The 22,819-nt window shown below is 53.8% G+C and overlaps 1 protein-coding gene across 1 annotated transcript; it reads left to right on the forward strand.

The window, feature by feature from the left end:
* The first annotated feature begins 382 nt into the window (after positions 1–382).
* LOC142921821 (uncharacterized) lies at positions 383–18,345 on the forward strand. Its single transcript, XM_076063158.1, has 5 exons — positions 383–1,839; positions 4,895–5,022; positions 9,797–9,993; positions 11,682–12,230; positions 18,219–18,345. Exons 1-5 carry the CDS (start codon positions 668–670, stop codon positions 18,291–18,293), a joined length of 2,121 nt encoding a protein of 706 aa, XP_075919273.1. The 5' UTR covers positions 383–667; the 3' UTR covers positions 18,294–18,345.
* The last annotated feature ends 4,474 nt before the right edge of the window (positions 18,346–22,819 follow it).

Consider the following 22,819-nt stretch of genomic DNA (forward strand, 5'->3'; position numbering starts at 1 on the left):
TCTCAGTCACTCACCCACCCACTCAATCACCCACCCACCCACTCACACAGTCACTCACCCAGTCAGTCACTCACCCACCCACCCACTCAGTCACCCACCCACCCACCCACACAGTCACTCACCCACTCAGTCACTCACCCACCCACTCAATCACCCACCCACCCACCCACTCACACAGTCACTCACCCAGTCAGTAACTCACCCACCCACTCAATCACCCACCCACTCAGTCACTCACCCACTCAGTTACTCACCCACCCACTCAATCACTCACCCACCCACCCACTCACTCACCCACCCACTCAATCACTCACTCACCCACCCACCCACACAGTCACTCACCCACACCCCTGTCTAACTCCCCCCCCCCCCTACAGGAGGCAGCTGGTCGCGCACACGGCAGGGCCATCCCAGCACGACAGGCACCACGGCTTGCTGCTGCCTCATCAGGGGCGGTGACGAGCTCTACGTCGCCCACGTGGGAGACTCGCGAGCCGTCATCACCCAGCGCCACCCCCGGGGGGGGGGCACCCCCACAGACGGACCCCCCCCCCCTTCAACGCACCCCGTCTATTCATTGGCCCCCCCTTCCTCACTGCGACCCATTTATTCAGCGGGCCCCCCTTCTTCCTTGCGCCCCATTTATTCAGCGGACCCCCCTTCGGACATGGGCCCCCCTTCTGTGAAGGCCCACCTAGCCTGGGACGGAACCCCACCTACGCATGGCCAAGTCGTGGCGGACTTCATAGCGGCCATCGGCCAAGCCGTGGCAACACCGCAACCACCGCCACTGTCACAACCACCACAACTACAACCACAACCACCACTGTCACAACCACCACAACCACAACCACCACTGTCACAACCACCACCACCACCACTGTCACAACCACCACCACTGTCACAACCACCACAACCACAACCACCACCACTGTCACAACCACCGCCACTGTCACAACCACCACAACTACAACCACAACCACCACTGTCACAACCACCACAACCACCACCACCGCCACCACCACCACTGTCACAACCACCACCACCACTGTCACAACCACCACCACCACCACTGTCACAACCACCACCACCACGGCCACCACTGTCACAACCACCACCACCACCACTGTCACAACCACCACCACCACGGCCACCACCACTGTCACAACCACCACCACTGTCACAACCACCACCACCACCACGGCCACCACTGTCACAACCACCACCACTGTCACAATCACCACCACCACCACGGCCACCACCACTGTCACAACCACCACCACCATCACCACCACCACGGCCACCACCTCTGTCACAACCACCACCACCACTGTCACAACCACCACCACTGTCACAACCACCATCACCACCGCCACCACCACCACTGTCACAACCACCACCACCACCACTACAACCACCGCCACCACCACGGCCACCACTGTCACAACCACCACCACCACTGTCACAACCACCACCACCACTGTCACAACCACCACCACCACTGTCACAACCACCGCCACCACCACGGCCACCACTGTCACAACCACCACCACCACCGCCCCGGCAGGAGGTGGACAAGGAGGAGGTGGTGGACGAGGTGGAAGAGGAGGAGGTGGACAAGGAGGTGGTGGTGGACAAGGAGGTGGACAAGGTGGTGGAGGTGGACGAGGTGGTGGAGGAGGTGGACGAGGTGGTGGATGAGGAGGTGGACGAGGTGGAGGAGGAGGTGGTGGACGAGGTGGTGGACGAGGTGGTGCCGCTACTTGCCGTGGCGTTGACGCGCGACCACAAGCCGGAGGATCCAGTGGAGAGGGAACGCATCGAGAGGCTGGGCGGGCGGTAAGACATTCGTGTGTATGTGTGTGTGTGCCTATGACACCATCAGTAGGCCTGGGCTCTGGGTCGTTCTTCGTGCTTTTGGAGTACCTGACCCTCTGCTCACGATCATTAAGGACCTTCATGATGGTGAGCGGGCCCGGGTAAAACTACGTGGCCGGGAGTCAGAGCCATTCCCTGTACACCTTGGGGTGCGACAGGGATGTCCTCTGGCTCCCACATTATTTAACATCTATTTTGACCGCGTAGTTCGTGAAGCCTTCAATAGCTGTACCGGGGGAATCTCCATATGGTACAGATATAATGGGAGGCTGATCGATGCCCGGGTGCGGTCAAGGGATGGCTCCCTATTGCTCAACCACGTTATGTCTGCTGATTTGGTAATAGCTGCTCATTCAGAGGAGGAGTTGGAGACGCTGCTGCTGAGACTGGAGCGTGCCACTAAGAGGTGGGGCCTTACCATCAGCCCCACCAAAACTAAGCACCTGCCTGGGTATTTTGTACCATCGGACACTCCACCCCCACAACTCCCTATCAGGGATGGGGCAGTTGTGGAGAGTGTGGAGAGTTTCCCATACCTGGGCAGTGTGCTTATGACTGGCTCCAGTTTAACAGCAGAGGTCTCACTCCGAATCAGTCGAGCAGCAATATCTTTTCATCGGTTGCGTAACGCTGTGTGGAAGCTACCTGGTTTGTCGCTCCGCACTAAGCTTCAGGTCTTCTCGGCCACGGTCATTCCCTCCCTTCTATACGCTTGCGAAACATGGACCCCCCTAATGGAACATCTTCGCCGGTGTGAAACATTTAGGCTGGCCTGCCTACGATCCATCCTGGGTTTAACCAGACTGGATTGTGTGAGGAGCTCACAAATCCTTGAAAGATCTGGACAAGGTCCCATCGGTGAGCTCCTCCGGCGGGCAAGGCTGCGATGGCTGGGTCATGTAGCCCGCATGCCCAGCCACCTCATACCGAAACAGCTTTTGTTCGGCCAGATTGAGGGGGCTAAGCGGGCGTGGCACGGGCTAGAGAAGAGATGGAGTGATGTGGTACAGGAGGACGTGGAGCTGAGTGGACTTGCCAATGACTGGTACCAGCGGTGTCAAGATCGGCCTCTGTGGAGGAGGCTCGTGAAGGACGCTACTGGGCAGTTGGAGGCAGTCGCCCACCAACAACAACGGAGGGCAGAGGAGCGACGCTCACAACAACGAGCGGAGCGCCGGGTGGCTAAAGCACAGCAGGTTGGCACAGTAGGGGGCACAGGTGCTGCATCAGCCAGTCATCTCAGTCAGTCGACCCGTGGCACCTGGGTCTGCCCCGTGACCTCCTGCCAGCGGGCGTTCGACACTTCACGTGGCCCCAGGGTGCACATAGCCTGGCACAAGCATCGTGGTGACGTCACCGCCACTTAGTGGCAAATGGCGGTTGTTGTTGTTGTTCTTGTGTATGTGTGTGTGTGTGTGTATGTGTATGTGTGTGTGTATGTGTGTGTATGTGTGTGTGTCTGTGTGTGTATGTGTGTGTCTGTGTGTCTGTGTGTGTGTGTGTATGTGTGTGTGTATGTGTGTCTGTGTGTGTGTATGTGTATAATACCCAGGCACCTGCCTGGGTATTTTGTACCATCGGACACTCCACCCCCACAACTCCCAATCGGTGATGGGGCAGTTGTGGAGAGAGTGGAGAGTTTCCCATACCTGGGCAGTGTGCTTATGACCGGCTCTAGTTTAACAGCAGAGGTCTCACTCCAAATCAGTCCAGCGACAATATATTTTCATCGGTTGTGTAACGCTGTGTGGAAGCTACCTGGTCTGTCGCTCCACAGTAAGCTTCAGGTCTTCTCGGCCACGGTCATTCCCTCCCTTCTCTACGCTTGCGAAACGTGGACCCCCCTAATGGAACATCTTCGCCGGTGTGAAACATTTAGGCTGGCCTGCCTACGATCCATCCTGGGTTTAACCAGGCTGGATTGTAGTGAGGAGCTCACAAATCCTTGAAAGATCTGGGCAAGGCACCATCGGTGAGCTCCTCCGGCAGGCAAGGCTGCGATGGCTGGGTCATGTAGCCCGCATGACCAGCCACCGCATGCCGAAACAGCTTTTGTTCGGCCGGATTGAGGGGGCTAAACGAGCTCGGCACGGGCTAGAGAAGAGATGGAGTGATGTGGTACAGGAGGACGTGGAGCTGAGTGGACCTGCCGATGACTGGTGCCAGCGGTGTCAAGATCGGCCTCTGTGGAGGAGGCTTGTGAAGGACGCTTCTGGGCAGTTGGAGGCAGTCGCCCTCCAACAACAACGGAGGGCGGAGGAGCGACGCTCACAACAACGAGCGGAACGCCGGGTGGCTAAAGCACAGCAGGTTGCCACAGTAGGGGGCACAGGTGGTGCATCAGCCAGTCGTCTCAATCAGTCGACCCGTGGCACCTGGGTCTGCCCCGTGACCTCCTGCTCGCGGGCGTTCGACACTTCACGTGGCCTCAGGGTGCACATAGCCTGGCACAAGCGTCGTGGTGACGTCATCGCCACTTAGTGGCGAATGGCGGTTGTTGTTGTGTGTGTGTATATATGTGTGTGTATGTGTGTGTGTATGTGTGTGTGTATGTGTGTATGGGTGTATGGGGAGGAGTAGTGTAGTGGTTAGCGCGCTGTGCTACGAACCTGATGACCCGGGTTCGATTCCCGCTCACAGCCAACACCAGTCACGATTATCTGAACCGGTCCAGGGCCTCCCCTAGGTCGACTAAGCCTCAAATGAATACCTGGTACGGTGTGTAAACATCGCCACTAGGGAGACAAAGGCGGCCGGGCGTGGTGCTGGGCACCCACCCCCTCGTGTACCGTTCCGGCCTCCGTAGGTGCTGCTCGCTAACAGCACTTGCCCCTACAGTCTGTTACAGGCTACACGGGGGATCTTTGTGTGTGCTCGCTAACAGCACTTGCCCCTACAGTCTGTTACAGGCTACACGGGGGATCTTTGTCTTTGTGTGTGCTCGCTAACAGCACTTGCCCGTACAGTCTGTTAAGGCTACACGGGGGATCTTTGTCTTTGTGTGTCTGCCCACCAGGGTGATGAGGAAGCCAGGGGGGCCTTGCCGTGTGGCCTGGAGGAGGCCCCTTGTGGCTCACTGCGGCCCTGGGCAGCAAAGCTCAGCCACGGAGGACATCCCCTTCCTGGCCGTGTCACGCTCCCTCGGTACACACACACACACCTACACACACACCTACACACACACCTATACACACCTACACACATACACCTACACACACACCTACACACACACACCTACACACACCTACACACACACACACCTACACACACACACCTACACACACACACACACCTACACACACACACAGCTACACACACACCTATACACACACCTACACAACAACAACAACAACCGCCATTCGCCACTAAGTGGCGGTGACGTCACCACGACGCTTGTGCCAGGCTATGTGCACCCTGAGGCCACGTGAAGTGTCGAACGCCCGCTGGCAGGAGGTCACGGGGCAGACCCAGGTGCCACGGGTCGACTGACTGAGATGACTGGCTGATGCACCACCTGTGCCCCCTACTGTGCCAACCTGCTGTGCTTTAGCCACCCGGCGCTCCGCTCGTTGTTCTGAGCGTCGCTCCTCCGCCCTCCATTGTTGTTGGAGGGCGACTACCTCCAACTGCCCAGTAGCATCCTTCACGAGCCTCCTCCACAGAGGCCGATCTTGACACCGCTGGTACCAGTCATCGGCAAGTCCACTCAGCTCCACCTCCTCCTGTACCACATCACTCCATCTCTTCTCTAGCCCGTGCCGCGCTCGTTTAGCCCCCTCGATCCGGCCGAACAAAAGCTGTTTCGGCATGCGGTGGCTGGGCATGCGGGCTACATGACCCAGCCATCGCAGCCTTGCCCGCCGGAGGAGCTCACCGATGGTGCCTTGCCCAGATCTTTCAAGGATTTGTGAGCTCCTCACACAATCCAGCCTGGTTAAACCCAGGATGGATCGTAGGCAGGCCAGCCTAAATGTTTCACACCAGCGAAGATGTTCCATTAGGGGGGTCCACGTTTCGCAAGCGTAGAGAAGGGAGGGAATGACTGTGGCCGAGAAGACTTGACGCTTAGTGCGGAGCGACAGACTAGGTAGCTTCCACACAGCGTTACGCAACCGATGAAAAGATATTGCCGCTCGACTGATTCGGAGTGAGACCTCTGCTGTTAAACTGGAGCCGGTCATAAGCACACTGCCCAGGTATGGGAAACTCTCCACTCTCTCCACAACTGCCCCATCACCGATTGGGAGTTGTGGGGGTGGAGTGTCCGCTGGTACAAAATACCCAGGCAGGTGCTTAGTTTTGGTGGGGCTGATGGTAAAGCCCCACCTCTTAGTGGCACGCTCCAGTCTCAGCAGCAGCGTCTCCAACTCCTCCTCTGAATGAGCAGCTATTACCAAATCATCAGCATACATGACGTGGTTGAGCAATAAGGAGCCATCCCTTGACCGCACCCAGGCATCGATCAGCCTACCATTATATATGTACCATATGGAGATTCCCCCGGTACAGCTATTGAAGGCTTCACGAACTACATGGTCAAAATAGATGTTAAATAATGTGGGAGCCAGAGGACATCCCTGTCGCACCCCAAGGTGTACAGGGAATGGCTCTGACTCCCGGCCACGTAGTTTTACCCGGGCCCGCTCACCATCATGAAGGTCCTTAATGATCGTGAGCAGAGGGTCAGGTACTCCAAAAGCATGAAGAACAACCCAGAGCCCAGGTCTACTGATGGTATCATAGGCCTTGACCAGGTCAAGAAAGCAGATATGTAGGTCTTTTTGGAATTCCCTACACCTCTGCTGTAGCAGACGGACAGAAAATATGGCATCTTTGCAGGACCGCCCTTTCCTGAAACCGCATTGGGGCTCCGCAAGCCTCTCCTCAGCGTGCCTGGCAAGGCGATGTTGAATAATCCTTGCCAGGACCTTTCCCGGCACACTGTAGTTGTTACAGTCTGTGCGGTCCCACTTCTTAAAAAGGGGGACCACCAGGGCATCCTTCCAATCCTGCGGACCCCGTCCAGTGGTCCAGACTGTTGTTATGATGTCATATAGGGCAGTCTGTGCACAAACGCCGCCCTCCCTCAGCATTTCGCTTGGGAGATCATCTCTGCCCGCTGCCTTTCCTGGTCTCAGACTCCGGATCGCCTTCAGTACTTCCTCAACAGATGGCACCTTAGCCAGCCACTCACAGGGGGTGACTTCTTCCAATATTTGAGGCACCGTAGCCTCAGCAGGGTCATCCTCACTTTGTGCCACGATGTTTTCCCGATTGAGGGATTTTCCCTCCCCCAGGACCTCACAGAAATGCTCAGCAAATCTGCAAACCTGTTCCTGGGGGTCGAAGATTGGGTCACCGTTTTTTTCCCTAATGATGGTAATAGGTGTGGCGCTGCAGATTACTTTTTTGATGGAGTTAAATAGAGATTTGTGATCACGGGCCACTGAGGCAGACTCCATCTCCTCAGCAACCCGCGACCACCACCCATCCTTGCAGCACCTCATGGCTCTCCGAACCTCCGAGCGAAGGCTGCGGTAAGCCTCCTCATTCTCTGACATGGGATTCTGTAACTGATGACAGTGGGCCTGTCGTTTTTTCTCAACCATCCTGAACACTTCCTCTGTCAGCCAGGGTCTCTGGGGAGGTCTGGACCGCGTACCCAAAGCAGCCATTGCAGCTGCATGAGTCACAGTCCTAAACCTCGCCCATTTACCCTCGACATCAGGAGTAGTCGGGGACGATGCCAATCCCAGCCGCAAGCGATGATGAAATTCTCGCTTGCAACTTTCATCAGATAACTGAGACCAGGCCACTTTAGGTTGGAATGGGGTCCTGGGTGTACACCCACCACCGGAGTTGAAGAATAGCAGGCACATCTTACAGATGACTAGTCGGATGGTCAGAAGGCAGATCAGCTCCACGGTAGGTCCTGGTGTCAAGGACATGGGCTCGCATCCGCTGGTCCATCACTATCTAGTCCAGCAGATGTTCTTGCTTGGACTCGGCATGCATCCATGATGTTGTGTGGATGCGCCGATGCCGGAACAGCGTGTTGGTAATTACTAGCCCATGGGCTGCACAAAAATCTAGCAGCCTTCTACCGTTGTTATTGAGCTGATCTGGCCCATGCCCTCCAATCACTCCAGACCAGGTGCCAGTATCATGACCAACTCGGGCATTGAAGTCACCCAACATGATGACTCTATCCCGAGGGGCCACTTTAGCCAGCACCTGTGACAGGAGGTCATAGAAGTCATCTGACTCATCGGCTTTGCCTGCATCCCTCCACGGATGTTCATCTTCGGTGGGGGCATAAGTAACCACGACCACCATTCCTCGCCTCCAGTTGATGGGAAGGCGAGCCCAAAGTAGCCTGGGACTTACAGCTTCCCACACCTCACCGCCATGTTCCCACGCCCCTTTATTCTTTTGTTCAAAAGAAGAGCCACACCCTGTTGTTTGGCAGTCTGCTGCCCCGAGTAGAGGACTGTCCACCCCTCATAGTGGCAGGAGCCAGAGCCGGTCCACCGGACCTCCTGAATGCCACATAGATCCAGGCGGTACCGGTCCAGCTCCCGACAGAGGAGTGGCAGCCTCTCCTCCGCAGTGAGTGTTCGAACATTCCACGTGGCCACCCGTAGTGGTTTTTCGTTGTTTCTGGAGGAGCCCCGAGGGTAGATATTCAATCTCCTGGCTCCGCCAATTGGGGTTTGGCCAGGAGACGTCATAGACGCCTGGCCTCCCGGGGCCTCCGGCACAAGCTTATTAGTTATATATTCTTAATTCGTGGTTTAGTGGTAATTAATTGAAGGTGGAGGGGTTACCAGCCCCTCGCATCCATCCAGAGCCCCCGTTTAGCCCCTGTGTGTGTATGTAGAGGAGCCAATCAAAATTGGACCTCCCCCCACAGCACTGTCCACGACAGAGTTGCCCGTCCGGCACACACACCTACACACACACCTACACACACCTACACACACACCTATACACACACCTACACACACCTACACACACACCTACACACACACCTACACACACCTACACACACACCTACACACACACACCTACACACACACACTTACACACACACCTACACACACACACCTACACACACCTACACACACACCTACACACACACACACACCTATACACACCCGTGGCACCTCCTGGCGACCTCCTGCCAGCGGGCATTCGACACTTCATCTGGCGTTAAAAGTGCACGTAGCCTGGCACAGGCGCCCTGGTTATGTCATCGCCACCTAATGGCGAATGGCGGTTGTTGTGAAACGTGTGTTCATGTATATGTGTGTGTACGCATAGGTGTGTTTACGTGTGTGTTTACGAGTGTGTGTACGTGTGTGTACATGTGTGTGTGTACGTGTGTGTGTACGTGTGTGTGTACGTGTGTGTACGTGTGTGTGTACGTGTGTGTACGTGTGTGTGTGTGTACGTGTGTGTGTACGTGTGTACGTGTGTGTGTACGTGTGTCCGTGTGTGTACATGTCCATGTGTGTGCGTACGTGTGTACGTGTGTGTGTACGTGTGTGTACGTGTGTGTGTACGTGTGTAAGTGTGTGTGTACGTGTGTGTACGTGTGTGTGTGTATGTGTGTGTGTACGTGTGTGTGTACGTGTGTGTACGTGTGTGTGTGTGTGTGTACGTGTGCACGTGTGCGTGTGTGTACGTGTGTGTGTGTGTACGTGTGTGTGAGTGTGTACGTGTGTGAGTGTGTACGTGTGTGAGTGTGTGTGTGTACGTGTGTACGTGTGTGTGTACGTGTGGGTGTGTGTACGTGTGTGTGTGTACGTGTGTGTGTGTGGTACGTGTGTGTGTGTACGTATGTGTGTGTACGTGTGTGTGTACGTGTGTGTGTGTGTGTACGTGTGTGTGTGTGTGTGTTGGCGATATCCCACAGGGGACCTCTGGAGCTACGACTTTGCGAGCGCCCAGTTTGTGGTCTCCCCCGAGCCGGACGTCAGCGCCTACAGGCTGGACCCAGGGCACCACCGCTACCTGGTGCTGGCCACCGACGGAGTCTGGGATGTCCTCACGCCCACAGAGGCCGTGGCGCTCTGTCATCGTGCGGACGCACAGCAGCAGCAGCGAGCACGGGCACGTCTACATACACACACACACACACGTCTACATACACACAAACGTCTACATACACACACACACGTCTACATACATACACACACACGTCTACATACACTCACACACGTCTACATACACGCACACACGTCTACATACACACACACGTCTACATACACTCACACACGTCTACATACACACACACACACACGTCTACATACACACAAACGTCTACATACACACACACACGTCTACATACATACACACACACGTCTACATACACTCACACACGTCTACATACACGCACACACGTCTACATACACACACACGTCTACATACACTCACACACGTCTACATACACACACACACGTCTACATACACACACACACATATACACACACGTCTACATACACACACACACGTCTACATACACACACACGTCTACATACACACACACGTCTACATGCACACACACACACGTCTACATACACACACACGTCTACATACACACACACACGTCTACATACACACACACGCCTACATACACACACACACGTCTACATACACACACACACGTCTACATACACACACACTATACACTTACACACGTCTACATACACACACACACGTTTACACACACACACGCGTCTACATACGCACACACGTCTACATACACACACACACACGTCTACATACATACACACACACGTCTACATACACTCACACACGTTTACACACACACACGTCTACACACACACACGTCTACATACACACACACGTCTACACACACACACTATACATACACACACACGTCTACATACACGCACACACGTCTACATACACACACACATCTACATACACACACACACGTCTACATACACACACACACACGTCTACATACATACACACACACGTCTACATACACACACACGTCTACACACACACACTATACATACACACACACACGTCTACATACACGCACACACGTCTACATACACACACACATCTACATACACACACACACGTCTACATACACTCACACACGTCTACATACACGCACACGTCTACATACACACACACGTCTACATGCACACACACACACACGTCTACATACACACACACGTCTACATACACACACACACGTCTACACACACACACACGCCTACATACACACACACACGTCTACATACACACACACACGTCTACATACACACACACTATACACTTACACACGTCTACATACACACACACACGTCTACATACACACACACTATACATACACACACACACACGTCTACATACACGCGCACACGTCTACATACACACACACATCTACATACACACACACGTCTACATACACACACACACGTCTACATACACACACACACGTCTACATCCACACACACACATCTACACACACACACGTCTACATACACACACACACGTCTACATACACACACACGTCTACATACACATGTCTACACACACGTCTACATACACACACACGTCTACACACACACACTATACATACACACACACACGTCTACATACACGCACACACGTCTACATACACACACACACATCTACATACACACACACACGTCTACATACACACACACACGTCTACATACACACACACACGTCTACATCCACACACACACATCTACACACACACACGTCTACATGCACTTACACGTCTCATCCTGCAGGCCAGCGGTGGTGGTGGTGCCGGTGGTGGTGGTGGTGATGTCGGTGGTGGTGCCGGTGGTTGTGCTGGTGGTGGTGCCGGTGGTTGTGCCGGTGGTTGTGCTGCTGGTGGTGCCGGTGGTTGTGCTGCTGGTGGTGCTGGTTGTTGTGCCGGTGGTGCCAGCAGCAGCAGCAGCGGTGTAGACCTGACGCTGGCGCAGGCGCTGGTGGCGGAGGCGCTGTCCCGCTGGCACCGGCTCGGCACCAAGGCCGACAACGTGAGCGCCGTGGTGGCGCGGCTGTGCCCGTCGGCGGCGTCGCCGGCTCCCCGGCTCGGTGCCGACGGCGCCGCCGGCGCCGTGCTCGTTGCCGGCGGAGGAGGAATGGTCGCTGGTGGTGGTGGTGGTGGCGCCGTCCGTGCGTCAGCCCTGGCCAGGAGTGGAACCGAGGTTCTACGAGGGCCGGGCACCGAGGAGCTACCCAGCAACAACAGCAGCAGCAGCAACAACAACAGCAACAGCAGCAGCGGCAACAGCAGCAGTGGGAAGTTCACTCCACTGCTGGCTGACCTGGTGAGGGCACCGTCACGATGCGTGGTGTGTGTGTGTGTGTACGTGTGTATGTGTATGTGTGTATGTGTGTGCGTGTGTACGTGTGTTTGTGTGTATGTGTATTTGTGTGCGTGTGTATGTGTGTTTGTGTGTATGTGTGCGTGTTTGTGTGTGTGTACGTGTGTACGTGTGCGTGTGTGTGTTTGTGCGTGTGTGTACGTGTGTTTGTGTGTATGTGTGTACGTGTGTGTGTGTTTGTGTGTATGTGTGCGTGTTTGTGTGTGTACGCGTGTATGTATATGTGTTTATGTGTGTTTGTGTGTATGTGTGCGTGTTTGTGTGTGTACGTGTGTATATGTGTTTGTGTGTGTATGTGTTTGTGTGTATGTGTGTTTGTGTGTATGTGTGTGTGTTTGTGTGTACATGTGTGTGTGTGTGTGGATGTGTACGTGTGTGTGTACGTGTGTTTGTGTGTAAGTGTGCGTGTGTTTGTCTGTCCAGCGAAACGATCCCCTACCTCATTGGTGTCGGACGGTAATGCTGTGACTCTGTGTGTGGTGAGTCTATGGGTCTTTGTGTGTGGTGAGTCTATGGGTCTCTGTGTGAGTGAGTCTATGGGTCTCTGTGTGTGGTGAGTCTATGGGTCTCTGTGTGTGGTGAGTCTATGGGTCTCTGTGTGTTGTGAGTCTATGGGTCTCTGTGTGTGGTGAGTCTCTGGGTCTCTGTGTGTGGTGAGTGTATGGGTCTCTGTGTGTGATGAGTCTATGGGTCTCTGTGTGTGGTGAGTCTATGGGTCTCTGTGTGTGGTGAGTCTATGGGTCTCTGTTTGAGTGAGTCTATGGGTCTCTGTGTGTGGTGAGTCTATGGGTCTCTGTGTGTGGTGAGTCTATGGGTCTCTGTGTGTGATGAGTCTATGGGTCTCTGTGTGTGGTGAGTCTATGGGTCTCTGTGTGTGGTGAGTCTATGGGTCTCTGTGTGTGGTGAGTCTATGGGTCTCTGTGTGTGGTGAGTCTATGGGTCTCTGTGTGTGCTGAGTCTATGGGTCTCTGTGTGTGGTGAGTCTATGGGTCTCTGTGTGTGGTGAGTCTATGGGTCTCTGTGTGTGGTGAGTCTATGGGTCTCTGTGTGTGGTGAGTCTATGGGTCTCTGTGTGTGGTGAGTCTATGGGTCTCTATGTGTGGTGAGTCTATGGGTCTCTGTGTGGTGAGTCTATGGGTCTCTGTGTGTGGTGAGTCTATGGGTCTCTGTGTGTGGTGAGTCTGTGGGTCTCTGTGTGGTGAGTCTATGGGTCTCTGTGTGTGGTGAGTCTATGGGTCTCTGTGTGTGGTGAGTATATGGGTCTCTATGTGTGGTGAGTCTATGGGTCTCTGTGTGTGGTGAGTCTATGGGTCTCTGTGTGATGAGTCTATGGGTCTCTGTGTGTGGTGAGTCTATGGGTCTCTGTGTGTGGTGAGTCTGTGGGTCTCTGTGTGTGGTGAGTCTATGGGTCTCTGTGTGTGGTGAGTCTATGGGTCTCTGTGTGTGGTGAGTCTATGGGTCTCTGTGTGTGGTGAGTATATGGGTCTCTGTGTGTGGTGAGTCTGTGGGTCTCTGTGTGTGGTGAGTCTATGGGTCTCTGTGTGTGGTGAGTCTATGGGTCTCTGTGTGTGGTGAGTCTATGGGTCTCTGTGTGTGGTGAGTCTATGAGTCTCTGTGTGTGGTGAGTCTATGGGTCTCTGTGTGTGGTGAGTCTATGGGTCTCTGTGTGTGGTGAGTCCATGAGTCTCTGTGTGTGGTGAGTCTATGGGTCTCTGTGTGTGGTGAGTCTATGGGTCTCTGTGTGTGGTGAGTCTATGAGTCTCTGTGTGTGGTGAGTCTATGGGTCTCTGTGTGTGGTGAGTCTATGGGTCTCTGTGTGTGGTGAGTCTATGGGTCTCTGTGTGTGATGAGTCTGTGGGTCTCTGTGTGTGGTGAGTCTATGGGTCTCTGTGTGTGGTGAGTCTATGGGTCTCTGTGTGTGGTGAGTCTATGAGTCTCTGTGTGTGGTGAGTCTATGAGTCTCTGTGTGTGGTGAGTCTATGGGTCTCTGTGTGTGGTGAGTCTATGGGTCTCTGTGTGTGGTGAGTCTATGAGTCTCTGTGTGTGGTGAGTCTATGGGTCTCTGTGTGTGGTGAGTCTATGGGTCTCTGTGTGTGATGAGTCTGTGGGTCTCTGTGTGTGGTGAGTCTATGGGTCTCTGTGTGTGGTGAGTCTGTGGGTCTCTGTGTGTGGTGAGTCTATGGGTCTCTGTGTGTGGTGAGTCTATGGGTCTCTGTGTGTGGTGAGTCTATGGGTCTCTGTGTGTGGTGAGTATATGGGTCTCTGTGTGTGGTGAGTCTGTGGGTCTCTGTGTGTGGTGAGTCTATGGGTCTCTGTGTGTGGTGAGTCTATGGGTCTCTGTGTGTGGTGAGTCTATGGGTCTCTGTGTGTGGTGAGTCTATGAGTCTCTGTGTGTGGTGAGTCTATGGGTCTCTGTGTGTGGTGAGTCTATGGGTCTCTGTGTGTGGTGAGTCCATGAGTCTCTGTGTGTGGTGAGTCTATGGGTCTCTGTGTGTGGTGAGTCTATGGGTCTCTGTGTGTGGTGAGTCTATGAGTCTCTGTGTGTGGTGAGTCTATGGGTCTCTGTGTGTGGTGAGTCTATGGGTCTCTGTGTGTGGTGAGTCTATGGGTCTCTGTGTGTGATGAGTCTGTGGGTCTCTGTGTGTGGTGAGTCTATGGGTCTCTGTGTGTGGTGAGTCTATGGGTCTCTGTGTGTGGTGAGTCTATGAGTCTCTGTGTGTGGTGAGTCTATGAGTCTCTGTGTGTGGTGAGTCTATGGGTCTCTGTGTGTGGTGAGTCTATGGGTCTCTGTGTGTGGTGAGTCTATGAGTCTCTGTGTGTGGTGAGTCTATGGGTCTCTGTGTGTGGTGAGTCTATGGGTCTCTGTGTGTGGTGAGTCTATGGGTCTCTGTGTGTGGTGAGTCTGTGGGTCTCTGTGTGGTGAGTCTATGGGTCTCTGTGTGTGGTGAGTCTATGGGTCTCTGTGTGTGGTGAGTATATGGGTCTCTATGTGTGGTGAGTCTATGGGTCTCTGTGTGTGGTGAGTCTATGGGTCTCTGTGTGATGAGTCTATGGGTCTCTGTGTGTGGTGAGTCTATGGGTCTCTGTGTGTGGTGAGTCTGTGGGTCTCTGTGTGTGGTGAGTCTATGGGTCTCTGTGTGTGGTGAGTCTATGGGTCTCTGTGTGTGGTGAGTCTATGGGTCTCTGTGTGTGGTGAGTATATGGGTCTCTGTGTGTGGTGAGTCTGTGGGTCTCTGTGTGTGGTGAGTCTATGGGTCTCTGTGTGTGGTGAGTCTATGGGTCTCTGTGTGTGGTGAGTCTATGGGTCTCTGTGTGTGGTGAGTCTATGAGTCTCTGTGTGTGGTGAGTCTATGGGTCTCTGTGTGTGGTGAGTCTATGGGTCTCTGTGTGTGGTGAGTCCATGAGTCTCTGTGTGTGGTGAGTCTATGGGTCTCTGTGTGTGGTGAGTCTATGGGTCTCTGTGTGTGGTGAGTCTATGAGTCTCTGTGTGTGGTGAGTCTATGGGTCTCTGTGTGTGGTGAGTCTATGGGTCTCTGTGTGTGGTGAGTCTATGGGTCTCTGTGTGTGATGAGTCTGTGGGTCTCTGTGTGTGGTGAGTCTATGGGTCTCTGTGTGTGGTGAGTCTATGGGTCTCTGTGTGTGGTGAGTCTATGAGTCTCTGTGTGTGGTGAGTCTATGAGTCTCTGTGTGTGGTGAGTCTATGGGTCTCTGTGTGTGGTGAGTCTATGGGTCTCTGTGTGTGGTGAGTCTATGAGTCTCTGTGTGTGGTGAGTCTATGGGTCTCTGTGTGTGGTGAGTCTATGGGTCTCTGTGTGTGATGAGTCTGTGGGTCTCTGTGTGTGGTGAGTCTATGGGTCTCTGTGTGTGGTGAGTCTGTGGGTCTCTGTGTGTGGTGAGTCTATGGGTCTCTGTGTGTGGTGAGTCTATGGGTCTCTGTGTGTGGTGAGTCTATGGGTCTCTGTGTGTGGTGAGTATATGGGTCTCTGTGTGTGGTGAGTCTGTGGGTCTCTGTGTGTGGTGAGTCTATGGGTCTCTGTGTGTGGTGAGTCTATGGGTCTCTGTGTGTGGTGAGTCTATGGGTCTCTGTGTGTGGTGAGTCTATGAGTCTCTGTGTGTGGTGAGTCTATGGGTCTCTGTGTGTGGTGAGTCTATGGGTCTCTGTGTGTGGTGAGTCCATGAGTCTCTGTGTGTGGTGAGTCTATGGGTCTCTGTGTGTGGTGAGTCTATGGGTCTCTGTGTGTGGTGAGTCTATGAGTCTCTGTGTGTGGTGAGTCTATGGGTCTCTGTGTGTGGTGAGTCTATGGGTCTCTGTGTGTGGTGAGTCTATGGGTCTCTGTGTGTGATGAGTCTGTGGGTCTCTGTGTGTGGTGAGTCTATGGGTCTCTGTGTGTGGTGAGTCTATGGGTCTCTGTGTGTGGTGAGTCTATGAGTCTCTGTGTGTGGTGAGTCTATGAGTCTCTGTGTGTGGTGAGTCTATGGGTCTCTGTGTGTGGTGAGTCTATGGGTCTCTGTGTGTGGTGAGTCTATGAGTCTCTGTGTGTGGTGAGTCTATGGGTCTCTGTGTGTGGTGAGTCTATGGGTCTCTGTGTGTGGTGAGTCTATGGGTCTCTGTGTGTGATGAGTCTGTGGGTCTCTGTGTGTGGTGAGTCTATGGGTCTCTGTGTGTGGTGAGTCTATGGGTCTCTGTGTGTGGTGAGTCTATGAGTCTCTGTGTGTGGTGAGTCTATGAGTCTCTGTGTGTGGTGAGTCTATGGGTCTCTGTGTGTGGTGAGTCTATGGGTCTCTGTGTGTGGTGAGTCTATGGGTCTCTGTGTGTGATGAGTCTGTGGGTATCTGTGTGTGGTGAGTCTATGGGTCTCTGTGTGTGGTGAGTCTATGGGTCTCTGTGTGTGGTGAGTCTATGGGTCTCTGTGTGGTGAGTCTATGGGTCTCTGTGTGTGGTGAGTCTATGGGTCTCTGTGTGTGGTGAGTCTATGGGTCTCTGTGTGGTGAGTCTGTGGGTCTCTGTGTGTGGTGAGTCTATGGGTCTCTGTGTGTGGTGAGTCTGTGGGTCTCTGTGTGGTGAGTCTATGGGTCTCTGTGTGTGGTGAGTCTATGAGTCTCTGTGTGTGGTGAGTCTATGGGTCTCTGTGTGTGGTGAGTCTATGAGTCTCTGTGTGTGGTGAGTCTATGGGTCTCTGTGTGTGGTGAGTCTATGGGTCTCTGTGTGTGGTGAGTCTATGGGTCTCTGTGTAGTGAGTCTGTGGGTCTCTGTGTGTGGTGAGTCTATGGGTCTCTGTGTGTGGTGAGTCTATGGGTCTCTGTGTGTGGTGAGTCTATGGGTCTCTGTGTGTGGTGAGTCTGTGGGTCTCTGTGTGTGGTGAGTCTATGGGTCTCTGTGTGTTGTGAGTCTATGGGTCTCTGTGTATGGTGAGTCTATGGGTCTCTATGTGGTGAGTCTATGGGTCTCTGTGTGTGGTGAGTCTATGGGTCTCTGTGTGTGGTGAGTCTATGGGTCTCTGTGTGGTGAGTCTATGGGTCTCTATGTGTGGTGAGTCTATGGGTCTCTGTGTGTGGTGAGTCTATGGGTCTCTGTGTGTGGTGAGTCTGTGGGTCTCTGTGTGTGGTGAGTCTATGGGTCTCTGTGTGTGGTGAGTCTATGGGTCTCTGTGTGTGGTGAGTCTATGGGTCTCTGTGTGTGGTGAGTATATGGGTCTCTATGTGTGGTGAGTCTATGGGTCTCTGTGTGTGGTGAGTTTATGGGTCTCTGTGTGATGAGTCTATGGGTCTCTGTGTGTGGTGAGTCTATGGGTCTCTGTGTGTGGTGAGTCTATGGGTCTCTGTGTGTGGTGAGTCTATGGGTCTCTGTGTGTGGTGAGTCTATGGGTCTCTATGTGTGGTGAGTCTTTGGGTCTCTGTGTGTGGGTAACTCCCCACCCCCTCCCTTTCCAGGGCTGCAGCCAGGAGGAGATTCCCAGCAAGCGCAGCCGCAGGAGCGGTCCTCACGAGGGCACCGCCTCAGACTAGCACCTCAGACTAGCGCCGCAGGCTAGTACCTCAGACTTGCGCCTCAGACTAGCACCTCAGACTAGCGCCTCAGACTAGCGCTTCAGACTAGCGCCTCAGACTGGTGCCTCAGACTAGCACCTCAGACTGGCGCCTCAGACTAGCGCCTCGGACTAGCGCCTCAGACTAGTGCCTCAGACTAGTGCCTCAGACTAGCGCCTCAGACTGGTGCCTCAGACTAGCACCTCAGACTAGCGCCTCAGACTAGCGCCTCAGACTTGCGCCTCAGACTAGCGCCTCAGACTAGCGCCTCAGACTAGCGGGGACCCTGGTAGAGGGACCCCGGTAGAGGGACCCTGGGACCCTGGTAGAGGGACCCTGGTAGAGGGACCCTGGTAGTGGAACCCTGGTAGAGGGACCCTGGTAGAGGGACCCTGGTAGTGGGACCCCGGTAGAGGGACCCCGGTGAGGGACCCTGGTAGAGGGACCCTGGTAGGGGGACCCTGGTAGAGGCCTGGTAGTGGGACCCTGGTAGTGGGACCCTGGTAGTGGGACCCTGGTAGTAGGACCCTGGTAGAGGGACTCCGGAAGAGGGACCCTGGTAGTGGGACCCCGGTAGAGGGACCCTGGTAGAGGGACCCTGGTAGAGGGACCCTGGTAGAGGGACCCTGGTAGAGGGACCCCGGTAGAGGGACCCCGGTAGAGGGACCCCGGTAGAGGGACCCTGGTAGAGGGTCCCTGGTAGAGGGACCCTGGTAGAGGGACCCTGGTAGTGGGACCCTGGTAGAGGGACCCTGGTAGAGGGACCCTGGTAGAGGGACCCCGGTAGAGGGACCCCGGTAGAGGGACCCTGGTAGAGGGACCCTGGTAGTGGGACCCTGATAGAGGGACCCTGGTAGAGGGACCCCGGTAGAGGGACCCCGGTAGAGGGACCCTGGTAGTGGGACCCTGGTAGGGGGACCCTGGTAGAGGGACCCTGGTAGAGGGACCCTGGTAGAGGGACCCTGGTAGTGGGACCCCAGTAGAAGGACCCCAGTAGAGGGACCCTGGTAGAGGGACCCTGGTAGAGGGATCCTGGTAGAGGCCTGGTAGTGGGACCCTGGTAGTGGGACCCTGGTAGAGGGACCCTGTTAGAGGGACCCTGGTAGAGGGACCCCGGTAGAGGGACCCTGGTAGAGGGACCCTGGTAGTGGGACCCTGGTAGAGGGACCCTGGTAGAGGGACCCTGGTAGTGGGACCCTGGTAGAGGGACCCTGGTAGAGGGACCCTGGTAGAGGGACCCTGGTAGTGGGACCCTGGTAGAGGGACCCTGGTAGAGGGACCCTGGTAGACGGACCTCGGTAGAGGGACCCTGGTAGAGGGACCCTGGTAGAGGGACCCTGGTAGTGGGACCCCAGTAGAGGGACCCTGGTAGAGGGACCCTGGTAGTGGGACCCCAGTAGAGGGACCCCGGTAGAGGGACCCCGGTAGAGGGACCCTGGTAGAGGGATCCTGGTAGAGGCCTGGTAGTGGGACCCTGGTCGTGGGACCCTGGTAGAGGGACCCTGGTAGAGGGACCCTGGTAGAGGGACCCTGGTAGAGGGACCCTGGTAGAGGGACCCCGGTAGTGGGACCCCAGTAGAGGGACCCCGGTAGTGGGACCCCGGTAGAGGGACCCTGGTAGAGGGACCCTGGTAGAGGGACCCTGGTAGGGGGACCCCGGTAGAGGGACCCTGGTAGAGGGACCCTGGTAGAGGGACCCTGGTAGAGGGTCCCCGGTAGAGGGACCCTGGTAGTGGGACCCTGGTAGAGTGACCCTGGTAGAGGGACCCTGGTAGGGGGACCCCGGTAGAGGGACCCTGGTAGTGGGTCCCCCTCGTCCGCGTGCCACTCTCGTCACGTCCCGGTCGTTGGCGGCGATGGCGACGACGTCGCGAGTGAAGGTTTTGTTTTTGGCGTGAGGGAGAGCTGCCCAGGTCCTGGGGGGCTGTCCCCCCTCCTCCTCCCCCCCCAATCCTCCCCCCCCCCCCGGTTGCCGTAGCCCCCCACGAAACTCTTTAGTCGGACGTGGCGGCGGTGTGGACGACGACGGTGGCGAAGGTGGCGAAGGTGGCGAAAGTGGCGAAGGTGGCGAAGGTGGCGAAGGTGATTCACGCGAACACGGAGGAGGGCGATGATGGGTGGTGGCGGCGTCTCTCTCCAGGGCGATGTCTCGTCTCTCTCTGGGCGTGCGATCCGCATGGCTAGCGCATCGATGTTAGGGGTTTGATCGCTGTGTGTGTCTGTGTGTGTGTCTGTGTCTGTGTGCGTGTCTGTGTGTGTCTGTGTGTGTGTCTGTGTGTGTGTCTGTGTGTGTGTGTGTGTCTGTGTGTGTGTGTCTGTGTGTGTGTCTGTGTGTGTGTGTGTCTGTGTGTGTGTCTGTGTGTGTGTCTGTGTGTGTGTCTGCGCGTACACTTATTTGTTAATTGTTTTAAATAAGTATTAAATAGTTGTTGACGATTTTGCTGCGTTTGAAATTGTTCATTTGTTTGGGCTGCCAGAATTGAGGCCCATTTTGCTTAGTCGTAACGTGTGTAAGTTAGACCTTACGTATCGCTTGATTGATGAATGATCGCGAGCGTTATCGGTTCTAGTTAACGTAAGCTCTGCAGTGATTCTCACAGTGCTAAGATATTCGTATTGTCCCTCTCAGTCACGGCGGGGCTGTTTAGTGCTTATCATAGACGTGATAAGTCGGGCAATACAAATGATAGCCAGGATAAGATTCAGACTTTAAATCCTAGTCTGGATAGGTAATATAATGAATTTCGTAGATAGGATGAGTATGGTAATACAAATGATAGCTGAAACATGTGTTAAGGGGCCGTCCATAAATGACGTAACCCAGCTGGGGGGGTGGGGGAGAGGTCAGACATTTGTGACGATGTGTGAGGAGGTGGGGGGGGTGTTTGAGAAATGTGACGTCACGTCAAAATGCGCAACTTTAAATAAACACGTCCTGCTGAATTAAAGAGTAAACAGACTTCTTAATAAACGTTTCCTGATGACAGTGAACACACACCCAGCATGCACGTGCCTTGACACTCACTACAGTCAGGACACAGCAAGAACATTTATTTGATGAAGTGGGAGAGAGATGCTGTGGTAAGAGGTTATACAGTTTTGATTTAAAGCTTTCGTGACTGCAGTAATTCATATTCTTAGTTTTTTCGGTAAAGTCACGTTGAAGAGAAACAACAATAAAAAAAATTCTCACGACGTTTCGACCATAACTCAAACGGTCATCTTCAGGTGTGTTGGTTTGCATAAACACCTGAAGATGACCGTTTGAGTTATGGTCGAAACGTCGTGAGAATTTTTTATTGTTTTATATATTTTATTATTTTGTTGTTTATCTTCAACGTTGATCGGGTAGGGGGAGGGGAGCGTCCACGCAATTCTTGCTGTGGTTTTCCCAATGATGATGATGGACGCTTGTGTTACAATCGAAACGTCATTTATTTTATTTGATTACCTACGTGACTTTACCGAAAGAACCAAAGAGCATGTTTCCTCTTTGCGATAAGATATCATTAAACCTGGGTACAATGTATATGTGTGTGTGCACCCTAGTGGAGATAATGCATACTAGAATTTAAATAAAAACCTAGTGGCATTTGGTACGCTTCGTACCAAGACAGTTATATATCCATACGGTTTTATTTTCTGGGTGAGATCACTTCAATACAAATGTGCCGTTAAACCCGCCAACCAATTGGTATGGTGTCACGTAAATAGAACGTGGACAATTCCTTACTAGTACAGCACAGCGGTATGTTTCAGTGTAAATAGAACGTGGACAATTCCTTACTAGTACAGCACACCGCTGTGTTTGAGGGTAAATAGAACGTGGACAATTCCTTACTAGTACAGCACAGCGGTATGTTTCAGTGTAAATAGAACGTGGACAATTCCTTACTAGTACAGCACACCGCTGTGTTTGAGGGTAAATAGAACGTGGACAATTCCTTACTAGTACAGCACACCGCTGTGTTTGAGGGTAAATAGAACGTGGACAATTCCTTACTAGTACAGCACACCGCTGTGTTTGAGTGTAAATAGAATGTGGACAATTCCTTACTAGTACAGCACACCGCTGTGTTTGAGTGTAAATAGAACGTGGACAATTCCTTACTAGTACAGCACACCGCTGTGTTTGAGGGTAAATAGAACGTGGACAATTCTTTACTAGTACAGCACACCGCTGTGTTTGAGGGTAAATAGAACGTGGACAATTCCTTACTAGTACAGCACACCGCTGTGTTTGAGGGTAAATAGAACGTGGAGAATTCCTTACTAGTACAGCGCACCGCTGTGTTTGAGGGTAAACAGAACGTGGACAATTCCTTACTAGTACAGCACACCGCTGTGTTTGAGTGTAAATAGAATGTGGACAATTCCTTACTAGTACAGTACACCGCTGTGTTTGAGTGTAAATAGAACGTGGACAATTCCTTACTAGTACAGCACAGTGGTGTGTGTGAGGGTAAATATAACGTGAACAATTCCTTACTAGTACAACACACCGC

The sequence above is a fragment of the Petromyzon marinus genome, unplaced genomic scaffold (assembly GCF_048934315.1).
Source record: "Petromyzon marinus isolate PM22_M1 ecotype Great Lakes invasive population unplaced genomic scaffold, UKy_Petmar_22M1.pri1.0 PM_G_Scaffold_9, whole genome shotgun sequence".
NCBI classification, from domain to species: Eukaryota; Metazoa; Chordata; class Hyperoartia; order Petromyzontiformes; family Petromyzontidae; genus Petromyzon; species Petromyzon marinus.